This window comes from Semicossyphus pulcher, unplaced genomic scaffold (genome assembly GCF_022749685.1).
Source record: "Semicossyphus pulcher isolate SPU_LCO1_2020_fin unplaced genomic scaffold, fSemPul1.0.p SCAF_26, whole genome shotgun sequence".
Taxonomy (NCBI): Eukaryota; Metazoa; Chordata; class Actinopteri; order Labriformes; family Labridae; genus Semicossyphus; species Semicossyphus pulcher.
Window position 1 is genome coordinate 2513960 of NW_027211700.1, and position 12270 is coordinate 2526229.

The window sequence follows — 12270 nt, forward strand, 5'->3', positions numbered from 1 at the left end:
AACTTGGTGCAAATTACTGTTATTATGGTTCCTGTTACAAACTTGTTTCAGTTTGTGTATTAAGCATAGGCTGTATGAAAAGATGGACGACATGACAGCTCCTTAAAAGTGAAGCCAAACCCTCTCTAGCGCCCCCTGCTGACTGGCTGCAGTATAGGTCATAAAGCCCGCCTCCTCCATGTTAACAGATGGGACATGAGTCAAACTAAAATCAAAATACACGTCAAATACATTTTTCTCCAACATGGTTTCTGTCATTATAGTTAGTTCTTATCATGCTGATTTATGTCCAAGTGTTCATTTTTCTGACAAGTTTACTTTTAATTAGTTATTTGATGCTATAAAAAGGGGGCGTGGCCTCATGATTGACAGCTCTGCTGACAAATGGGGCTCCTGCAGCGTTCTGTTCCCCAGAAGAAGAGTAGAGGAGGAACGGCGAGAGGACACATAACTAACACTAACACTACAGTCATTGAACTTTCCATAAGCGTGAAGATCTGCTTCACCAAATGAGCAAGATGGCAGCGCCCGCTCCGGGGATATTTTGGCTTCATTTTGTACAATGAGAGCAGGCGGAGATGCTCTTCTGCTTGTTGATAATGCACATTTTTCCATCTGTCACACAGGCAGTACCTGGTGGCCATGCCTACAGTAATCGAACCCGGAACCGAGACTAAATTCTGTGCGAGTCTCCTGCAGCCCAGCGAGACTCTGGTCATGACCATCACTCTGATCTCTGGAGAAGAGGAGACCCCCCTCCTCCAGAAGACCTCCAGCACTGAGTTTCATGAATGCTTTCAGTTTCAGGTCACCTCTTTGTTTCACTGGATCATTTATTCCACTAAATACTTGTTTGCACCATTTTTATGTAGCCACAAACTGTTTTCTGATTCCTTTGATTCACTTATGAGGTCTCTATATACTCCTGCAGGCTCCTTTAGTGCAGGATGAAACCGTGCAGATGTTCAGGGTGAGGTTAAAAGGCGACACATTTCACTCAGAAGAAGTCAGGAAAGTCTTGATCAAAGATTTCCAAACAATGACGTTCATCCAAACAGATAAACCACTCTACCTCCCAGGACAAACAGGTAACAAGAGCCCGACCAATTACGAATACAGTCAATTCAAACTACCATCATGGCGGCAGATGTAGGGAATTTTTGAGCTGTATGTTTTGACCTACAAGAACTTCCTGTTTCATGGGGAGGCATCACCTGTTTGGGGAGTGACAACAGCCACAACTTTTCAGGATTCTAAGATCTGTAGAACTTTTTATCCCTGAGGTCTTTCCTATATATCGTCCCTCTTTTACGTGGATAGGATGAACAACCCTTAGAGGAGTTCTTTCACGTATGATCTCTATAGATGGCTGAAGATATATACTTAAGAAGTTAAAAATGGCAGACTTCCTGGCTGGAGGCTTTTTTGTAGGTCTTGACATGATACATACAGTATGCCGACCAAATTTTGTAAATGTAGGTAAAATATAGAGGGCGCAATCGAGCCATTTTGCCAAACCCACACTAGATAGATGTATAGAGAGATAGAGAGATACTTCATTGATCCTGAGGGAACTTTAGGAGACATTGTCCCCACTTGGGACAGATGTGCCAAATGTTTTTCTCAAGCATCCCTATCCCCCCAAAACAACTTCCTGTTTCATGGCAAACAACGCAACAGCTTTCTATGAAAACCCCAAAATGTAGTTTAACCAATGACTGTATATAAAGGTGGATGACACGTCTCCGCCTCCTCTCGTTGTACAAAAGTGAAGCCTAAATCCCCCGGAGCGGATGCTGCCATCTTGCTCATTTGTATCCAGAGTGTGTGCGGTAGAGATTGGCTAGTGGAGCCGCAATACAGACGTCCCGCCCCTTCCTCTACCCTAAACACACCCTTACCTTGTGGCCTTGCCGTGTTGGAGCCATCAGGTGGGCTCAGTCTGCAGCAGAACAGCTTCTTGTGTCAGTCTGAAGCAGATAGTCACGCACGTTCAATGACTGTAGTGTTAGTGTTAGTTACGTCTACAGGAGCCCCATTTGTCAAAAGAGCTGTCAGTCATGAGGTCACACCCCCTTTTTTATAGCATCAAATAACTTATTAAAACTAAACTTGTCAGAAAAATGAACACTTGGACATAAATCAGCATGATAAGAACTAACTATAATGACAGAAACCATGTTTGAGAAAAATGTATTTGATGTGTAATTTGATTTTATAGTTTGACTCATGTCCCATCTGTTAACATGGAGGAGGCGGGCTTTATGAGCTATACTGCAGCCAGTCAGCAGGGGGCGACAGAGAGGGATTGACTTCACTTTTAGGGAGCTGTCATGTCGTCCATCTTTTTATACAGTCTATGAATATAAGATTGTTTAGGTCTTCGGATGTTACTCGCCATAATTGAGTTAGATATCGCCAACCTGCTCGGAATAGTAACCACCTGTGCTGCAGACAGTGTTGAGAGTATTTACATCTCTTGAGCGTGCTCTACTTAATAAACACCCCATGAATTGTTTCATTCAATATAAGTTCCAAGATAAACAAATCACATATATCTGCCATAAGTCTGCTTAGGACAGTAACATCTGGCTCTACAGGTAGCGATCAACTGATGACGCACAGCAGGAAGCATCACAGTAAAAGTCCTTGTTAACCCGTTTCTTTCTTGATTGAAGTACAATAGTCAAAGCGTGTAATTTCCTTGCTCTTATCCCACAACAAACTGATATTGGCTTCAAACCGCCCATGAAACTCAACTGGAACAAAGAAAGACTGTCAGGGAGAGTTACAGTCCCTCGGCTCATGTTAGACTTTAAGTGTTAATGACTGACCAGATATTTCTCCCAATGGTAGATAATGAAAGGCTCTCAGTATGTTCTGTTTAAATCGACTTTCATTATTATTCTCTTTGATAAGATATTCTCTTTGCATTCTGTTCAGTGCATTTCAGAGTGTTCACACTGGACACCAAGTTCAGACCTGCCAGTGGGCTGGTGAGTGTTTGAACTGTCTGTTCTTTGTTTAAGACCTTAAACAAACACTAAGAAGTAGAAAAAAACGTGATCTTTAAACTTTGCTCTGTGTTGAATTATGAGTATAAATAACTTCCCCTGTTTAAGTTCTGGGTCAAAAAGGTTCCTATGAACACTATTTTACGAGTTTTTGTTTCTCGCATATTTCTGACTTTATTTTCCCACAAATTTGATTTTTTTTCTGGCAAATTTCCGACTTTAATCTCAGAATTGTTTTGTTTCTTCTCTGAATATTCTCCTCCGGCTCCATTTTTTGTTTTAACAATGGCCCTGATATGCCATCATGTTTCTTTTAGTAACATAACCATGAATGCATTTCATTTAGGGCAGCTGTCCTCAGGGTTATTTGTTTTGGTGGCTGCTAAAATAAGTCGCCCTTTAACAAATGTTATTGTGCTCTCTTCTTGCAGTACAACACCGTCGAAATTAAGGTAGGACTCAATCAAAGCAAAACTTATTACATTATAAATATGATTGTAAATGTTCATCTCAGTTGTTAAGCAATTGTTCAGCTAAGATAAAACCTAGAGCATGAATATTGTTAGACTGCTCCAAACTCACTGTGAAAACACGTTCTTTACCTTCATTCCATTAATAGGATTCTAACTACAACCGGATTGGGCAGTGGCTGAACACCACATCCAATGGAAAGATATTGCAGCTGTCTTACTCTTTGAACTCTGAGGCTCGTGAAGGTACCTACAGAGTTCATGTTTGGATTAATGGAAGACCAATAAGTCACAGCTTCAAAGTGGAGACATATGGTAAGTTACGTTTCTCCACAACACAACAATTTGTATTGAAGTGATAATCTTAAAGTTCTCAGTTTCATTCTATTTGGCGCCACCTTATGGCGATAAAAGGCAATTGTGGGCGCATATGTCCCAGATAACCAGACGTCCACAGTTGGCTCCGGTTGTAACTCTTGATTTTCCTGGCTGACGGTCGCTTTCCTTTTCAGACTGTTTGCTTCATCTGAGCGTCGAGTTTGTTTCTGTTTCTTTGGATTTTCACTTCTTGTTGAAGTTGTATCTGTAGTCATCCATCTTTTCTTTGTTTGTTCAGCCATAGTAGATTACTGTTTACTCGCAACACTTGCAGAGAGCGGAAAAGCAGCCGCTAAGCTCCGCCTACCCTCAACTGGCAGACCAACCACTGCTGGCTGATGGAAAACGCGTCACTAACTGGGCGCCGCTTGTGATTTTTTCCGTGATTTATTTAAATGAAAATCTTCGAGATTATGTCTTTAAATAAAGGATTCTAACAACCGTACTTTGTCCTCAGTTTTACCAAAGTTTGACGTAAAAGTAAAAGCATCTAAAGGAATCAGCATTGGACAGGAGGAAGTCGAAGTGGAAGTCTGTGCAAAGTAAGTAACATACACATGACTTGAGACTGTGATTAAAACTACCTTTTTCTTCTACACAACAATTGTGTTAAAACTTCCCATCCAATCAGATACACGTATGGACAGCCTGTGCCGGCCAGTGTTGAACTCGAGATGTGCCGACCTCTGAATCCTCGTGGTAATGACAGAACAAGCCAGTGCCACCAGGAGACAAAGCAGGTACGGTTAAAGCTACAAGACACAGAAACACAATAGTCTTTAAAATAACTGCACATGTATTTAGAACAACTAAAAGGGACAGTACAGCTTTAAACCTGGACATCAATCCATCACCATCTCACCCATTTATATTGCTACTCTTATATTTATAAGAAAGCCAAATCCAAAATCCACCGGTGATCTGAGAGTTGAGGATATTCCTTGTGCTTCTCTTCCATGAACAGTTTCACAGCGTCCAAAAAGTTCCAACAAGCAAGAAAGCACTTTGCCTTTTGAAAGACACCTCACAGTACAGTGGAGCGGCAGGTCTCCGGGAAGCCCTTCATCAAGTTCAGCAATGAGACTCTTGAGTTGTCTGTGGTTAAGAGCCTTTGTGCGGATGTAATTGACAATTTCCAGCACAGGTATCATGACGTGGTCTAAATTCAGCTTTTTAGACACCAGTTGCTCCCGATGGATAATGCAGTGAAATGTCCAAAAATCGAGGAATGCATTGTTGGCTTTACAGAGCCCAATAAGTCCGTTCACAGATCCAGTCATAGACGGTGCTCCGTCAGTGGCTATTGCTGTTAATTTTGCTAACGGCAGATTTGCTTTTGCAAAGGCAGCCATCAGTGTTTCCTTCACGTCAATGCCGCGTGCTCTGTCTTTTAATGGTAAGATATCAAGGAGCTCCTCGTTTGTTACACAGTCATCCGACACAGACCGTGCAAATATCGCCACCTGAGGCTTGTTTATCGCAAGACTCATCCAATGCGATGCTAAAATATAAACATCTTTGAAGATCAGAATGTAATTGTGATTCGATTTCATTGTTTGTATCCGATATTCTGTGCTCCACAGTGTGACGTGACAGTTGGATATCACACACCATACGTTTCAGTTTGTCATTTTCTGGGGGCAATATTCCCCGCACATCGCTGAGGCATTTTTTTACAAACTCGCCTTTATTGTACGGCCTTTTGGGAAGGGTGATGTTCCACACCACTTGATATGATGCGAGTGTCACTGTCTTTGAGTGCTTGGCAAATTTTCGGAACAACTGAGTTTGTGTTTCTGATTGACTTTTCAAAGTGTTTAACTTGTGCTTGCGAAGTTCAGTACCTTTCAGAAATACCTTGTCGACGTTAGCGTGGAGGGAGTTGAAGTGGCGTTGTAGATTCGAAGCCTTGAAATGCGTTAAAGATGTCTGCCTTATCAGATGGAACGGTTAGCTGTTGCGTTCAACAAAAAAATACAAACTCTCCCACTCTTCCAAATAAGTTCTGTTCTCGTCTTCATATTTGCGCTTACTTGTACATTTCCCTACGTTCATTTCTCTTAAAAAGAAAACGTGGCAGGTTCGGCTTCACAGCAACAGCGGGTCCTTTTCCCCGATGGCAGCCATCATGCATCTACTGTAGCCCTGCGCGGACAAATTAAACACTGGTTCTGGCAATCTGCATCCTACGCTCTGGACTTGTAACTTGTCAGAGACAGATAAAGTTGGCCCCAAACACACAAAAGTAGATGTGAATTGAAGAGCTGCATATGACAGCATGCTGCTCGAGAGCTGCTGGTTGGCCACCCCTGTTCTAAGATAACAGAGATGATCTCTACTGAGACAACCCTTTATTTACTTTATAGACAAAACAGCAGAACATGGTAGTTTATGGTCTACTGCTGCCTCAGTCAATGACTCAGTATTTGTAACACTCTAACTTGTTAATGACCTGTCTCTTGAGGGTCTACAACTCCACTGGAAAAAGTGGACTACATTCAGAAATCAACACACGTTAAGTGTTACAAAAGACCAGCGAAGTCGCATTGATAAAGACATTTTGTGGGTCTTTCAGTGACAGCTAACATTCTGTGTTTATTTTACTTTTTGTTCTATCTAGACAGAAAAGAATGGCTGTGCCACGTTTATGATCAAAATGTCAACCTTCACTAAACTGAAGCCACAATTATTGGAGGACCAACTGGAAATCACTGCTGAAGTGGAAGAGGATGGAACGGGTAAACTTCAGTCATCATATGTTCAAAACGATATGATAGAAACACTGTCGTAACATGGTGGCTTTTCTTACAGGGATTAAACGCACAGGAAGGAAAACAGTGGCGCTTTCTTATATTGTTGGAAAGCTTTCTTTTATTGAAACACCAAAGTTTTATAAGAAAGGATCAATTTTGGAAGGAAAAGTAAGTAAAATATGTAATCTTCAGTTACTTGTTGTAAAGAATACATCACAGCTGTGGATTCTGTGCATTCACAGTAATACATCTTTTTGTTTCCAATAGGTTAAGGTCGTTAACATCAAAGATGAACCTGTTCCTGACATGCCGGTCTATTTGTTTGATGATTATTGGATGGCACCTGTGCTACGAAACCTCACAACTGACAGCAATGGAATCGCCACTTTCACAATAAACACAACCGGCGCTGAAAACAACATTAGACTAAGAGTAAGTGAATGACTATGGTAGCGATAGTTAAATGACATGGACGTGATAGTAATCTTTCAGGGCAAAAGCTTCTAATCAAAGTAAGTCCAGTAAATTTGCTTGTTTTTTGCAACTGACAGGCTCAGGTTGTCATTTAAACTGTCTAAAAACATTACAGAGAGGATCCCTGCAGAAAGGGTTGGAAGCTTAAGTGCTGTGATCAAAAGGATAATTGTGTTCCAGGTTACGATGACTATGAAAGTAGGAGTCTGGGAAATAGTTTTTATTTTGCAGATTCCTGATTGATTAGCTTCTGAAAAGACAATAGATAAAAAAATTCATAAGAACAATAAATAAATAAACATCCAGAGGGACATCGGGCCATATTTCAGGTCATCGCAACAAAACTTCTAACCCAACAGCTAACGTTAGCATTCAACTGTTGGCATTATGCTCACCTGAACACATAATAAATGTACGTCTTTCCACATGTATCTTGTAACACTATCAAACCGTAATGTTGGCTAGGAAGTTGTCTATTATCTGTTAGCTGCTATGTTGAAAATGTTCAAAGACTCCTAATTCTAGTAATTCTTAGCACTATCTGTGTTAGCTTTTAATGCTTCTGACAACTTCATCAGTTGTCAGCTGACTAATATCACTTCTTCTCTACGATCCAGGCTGCCCTCGAACAAGACGAAGCGCCATTGGTTCATTCAAAAATTCCACACTATGAGAATGAACGTCACGTAATTTCCTTGATCTCGCCGCCTTCTCCTCGTACTAAATCATCCAGCTCTCTGGAGGTGAAGGGGAAGAAGCAACTTCCCTGTGACAAAGAGGAGAACTTCTCCATCCAATACACTTTTGTGGGAGAGACCCGGGGCTCGGTGGATGTGATGTATCTGGTGTGTAGTGGACAAATGTGTGAAATTGAAACAGCTGAACTTGTTGATCTAGAAAACACAGAATATTTCAGAGAATAATTTTATGACCCAGTTCAAAACAGAACATGTGCTAGGATTGAGCCGGAGATATACTTGTTTTTTACTATGCGTGTGCCAGTGTTGTAGTACTCGAGTCCTGATTTTCAGGACTCGTTACTCGACTTGGACTCGAGCAGCGATGACTCTGACTTGGATTCTGACTCGCACATTGACAGCATTCGGACTCAGAAGACAGAGAGGAGGACTCGGACTTATTTATTGATTTTACAGACTGTTTTATTGTTTTGAATAATTTATTGAGTTTGGAGCGAGGGCTGTCACCTGCATTTATCTGCATGCACGATTACTCGCCGTCTTGTTCAGCAACTGCTCCACAAATCGTGCGTTTTGCTTTCAAAGATTTAACCCAAATGTTAGAAAGCTACCTATTTTGTGAGTGTAAGTGCATGAAAAGAATATCTGCATACTTGGATGATGTGTGATGTTAATTAAACAAAGTTTAATGTACAGCTACGTTACTGTCACACTGTGAATTAGTAGATATGTGTATGCAGCATTAGGTGTGTCGTAATGATGATTGCAGTCATGTCACCGTGGGCTGGGCTAACGGGTTGGGTTAAAGGTATTTATAAGTTTATTAGACACCTGCAGTGATCGCACCGCAGCAAAAACAAGTAGTGCGTCTCCCCGGCCCGGTGTGCATTTACGCACGACACACAGCACTGTAACTTCATTGATTATTTAAATCTCTAGACACGCAGACAGGATCAGTCAGTATCTAATTATAATGAAATGAAATGTGTTTTCTACACATCCAAAAGGTCCCACAGTTAGTCGAGGTTACAGTGAAAGAGTTTGGAGTGATCATGATCGAACAAAGTTTCATATCACGTCATGGCATGCGAAGCCAGGGTTGCCAGGTCTGCGGTTTTTCTGTGGAATTGGGCTATTTGAAGAGTTGCTGCGAGGCGCAAGGTCCTTTAGAGGTGCCAGGTCCAGTGCGGTTGCACACTTGGCACAGCCCATGCGACGGTTCTGACTCTGTTTATGTCTGGAATGTCGCAGACACCTATTGGGTTTTGCGGCCCGGTACTAAACTACCCAAGACGTGGTACCGGTCCGCAACCCGGTGGTTGGGAAGCCTTGCTCTAGAGGTATCCTCAAGTAACACACGTAGCACATGGTTGTGTACGCAAACGCAAGGTTTAAAAGCAAGTATATCTCCGGCCTAAATCGCTCCATGCTCAGTTCAATATGAGAACTTATGAAATGGAATGAAATGTCATGCTCTTGCCCACATCGCTCCACAATTGAACCTATTTTGGCGTCTTTGTTTATTTGACTTTTTTTGCGCATATTTCAAAATTAGAAAGGTTTTCCGGGCTGTCCAGTTCTGTCTTAGCTCAGTCAAGCTCAAGAACTTTTCTCTAAGAAGAGTTTTTTTTTCTGAATCTATGGTCTGTTTTCAATTTAAGGCAAATTAACCGCTTTAATTAACTTCCTTACAATTCTCCAGGTGTTAACCAGAGGAACCATTGTCATGCAAGGGCATCAGAAGCTGGAAGTGCCAGATGATTCTGGTGGGTAAAGATGACTTTAAAAATGTACAAACAAGAATCCTCTTGCTGGAAAGTCAGACGTGTAGACACTATTCTCATGCAAATTCTGTTTCATAAAAAAGATTATTATTCTGTTGCATTTTAGACAAACAGACGAAACAATGTTTTAAATCAAAGATGATAAAATAATGATGTTATTTGGGTCAGTAAGTTAAAAGTGTCCAAACCCTAGAAGGATGTGTTTTGTGTTGGTTTCATCCTAAACGTGTCTTGTTTCTTTTACAGTGACCGAGGGCGAGATATCCTTTGTATTTAAAGCGACTTCAGAAGTAGCACCAGAGATGCAGATTGTGGCTTACACCATCCTCCCGAATGAGATTGTAATCGCCCACAGCGCTTCCTTCTTGATCGAGAAATGCTTCGGTAACAAGGTCAGTGTGAAAAGAGGAAAAAATACTGAGCTAGGTGGAATCAGATTTTGAACTAATTCTCAATGGTTTAGTTTAATACAGTATACGCTCTTGCCTGCAAATATTCTGCAAAAGTATTATCACATTATTCAAGCAGTGTGCAAAATAAATGTTCAATTGCAGCGTTGATGTTCAGGTAATGCCAGGCAACTCAAAATGCTGTACAGAGGCATTGAAATGTATTTAAAACACACACAACAAGGAAATATTAAAATGAGGGATGTCTGGATCCTGATCTCAACTATCGGATCGGAGCCGATCTGGGCATTTTTTAACTGATCTGGGATCGGCAATTTGAGCAGACCATCTCACCCCGATCATTTATGTCAGCTGTCGTAAATCGAGCACAATGTGCGGCAGAACGTAAACGAGCGTGCTTTTAGCATTAGCAACCCCGTGCTCAAAATGTCAGCAGTGTGGAAATATTTTTAACTAGAAGGCGAAAACAGTCCAACAGACCCTTGCAATATATGCAATACATTTCTCGTGGTGGTAGCAATAGAGATGTTTGATGTTTGATGCTGATCTACAGTAATAACTAAACATGCAACAGAATATGGCGCGTTCACTAAAGCAGCAGAGGAAAAGGCTGCTATTCAAGTCAAGCTGTTGACACCACTTTTGAGGGGATCAAAGATTTCTATTCAAGTATACTTGTTTTTTTATTATAATTCAGCACTAAGTGGATTTGTGATTTATTTTTGTGACTGAATATTAAAGTTAAACTACGCTGTTACACCATTCTGAGTAGAATTTAGATTTTATATGTGAGTTTTACAACAAAGCTAGCTGGACTAAGTTAAATGGAATAAACTGAAGACATCTTTTAGTTAATTTGTTTACTTTAGTTATTTTTGTAAACAGCTCTATCAGCTAGGCAAATACGAGTATCGGATCGGGACTCGGTACCGACAGATACTCAATCGTATTGGGATCGGGGGCCAAAAAAGCTGATCGGGACATCCCTAATTAAAATTGTCTTAAAAAGCCAATGAAAACAGACATTTGTGTACATTACTGCTTGTATGTGCATCTGTGTTTGTCTGTTTTGTGATTCAGGTATCTTTGGGGTTTACTCCAACCTCAGCTGTACCAGGTGAGGGAACCACCCTGCAGGTGTCGGCCCAGCCCGGCTCTCTGTGTGGAGTGAGCGTCGTCGACCAGAGCGTCCTCATCGAGGAGCCGGGGAAGACTCTGGATACAGACAAGGTAACTGTTTTTATTAGCATTGGATTATTTATTAAGACATGCAGTCAATTCCTTGAATATTTCCTGCTGGAAAAAAACAGCAACACACTCGACTCTGTCTAGAAGATTGCCAAGTAGGTTTACACCAATGACGTTTCTGTCAACCCACAAAAAAGTACTGAAATATTTAACAACTATAATCGTGAAATCTTCTGACAGTTAATTAGCAAACTTTATCTATTTAATATTAAAGAAAAACAGTCAAACTTCGTATGTTCAGTGGCACTGATGTGTTATGGAACATTGTTGTCTCGTTTGTATTGTTTTACCGTTATAATACAAACATAATATTCTTGTCCCTTGTCTTCTTTTTCAGATATTTAATTTGTTGCCTGACAAAAGCTTTTTCTTCCATCATGCTAATGATCCTGAACCGTGTTTGAATGTGAGACACAGAAGATCTTATATGTATAGACACAGAGGAGGGAGTGACGATAGTAGTGCTCTTGGAGTTTTCCAGGTAATTCTTATGCAACAATTTTCCACATTTATTCCTGACACCATTTTTGCTGTTAAGAGCCACTGACATTTCAATGTGCTGCCTGTTTATCCAGAGATTGGGCCTGAAGATCGCAACAAATGTACTTACCAAGATGCCGTCATGTGTCATCTTCAAGGGGAAAACATACTACGAGAATGTCGGTGAGAGACATATTAGTTTGGCCCATTCAAGTGAACATATATAAAAGCATCACTTTTGGAAAGTTCACTGTTTCAAGTTTTACCTCTGATTCTTGTCAAGGTGTTTTTGTCAGCTCAAGTGTTGATTCTCAGATGAGGACACGCACGGAAGTTATCTCAGAATCTAGGTGGGCAATAAGGTCGCGCACTTTCTTCCCGGAGACTTGGATATGGAACCTGGTGGAAGTTGGGTGAGTTTCTGTTGGAGCCTCTTCACATGACAGCCATTTTTTTTTATGTTTAAGGTAATTGAAGCTGAATTAAAAAGAAACCTCTAGAATGTCTTGTGATCCTAAAATATCATGATGAGGTGCAGTGAGGTGGGGTAAATAGGCTGTT

At 40.9% G+C, this 12270-nt stretch overlaps 1 protein-coding gene across 1 annotated transcript in view; it reads left to right on the forward strand.

Moving 5' to 3' along the window:
* Positions 1-12270, forward strand: part of LOC138604534 (alpha-2-macroglobulin-like) — a 33391-nt gene that overhangs the window by 305 nt on the left and 20816 nt on the right. Inside the window, exons 2-18 of the mRNA XM_069676464.1 lie at positions 627-807; positions 932-1088; positions 2944-2996; positions 3446-3466; positions 3634-3799; positions 4320-4404; positions 4494-4602; positions 6483-6600; positions 6674-6783; positions 6883-7047; positions 7707-7934; positions 9490-9553; positions 9818-9963; positions 11062-11211; positions 11567-11710; positions 11805-11907; positions 11993-12122. Coding sequence (XP_069532565.1) covers positions 627-807; positions 932-1088; positions 2944-2996; positions 3446-3466; positions 3634-3799; positions 4320-4404; positions 4494-4602; positions 6483-6600; positions 6674-6783; positions 6883-7047; positions 7707-7934; positions 9490-9553; positions 9818-9963; positions 11062-11211; positions 11567-11710; positions 11805-11907; positions 11993-12122 — 2130 coding nt within the window. The remainder of the gene's footprint in view (positions 1-626; positions 808-931; positions 1089-2943; positions 2997-3445; positions 3467-3633; positions 3800-4319; positions 4405-4493; positions 4603-6482; positions 6601-6673; positions 6784-6882; positions 7048-7706; positions 7935-9489; positions 9554-9817; positions 9964-11061; positions 11212-11566; positions 11711-11804; positions 11908-11992; positions 12123-12270) is intronic.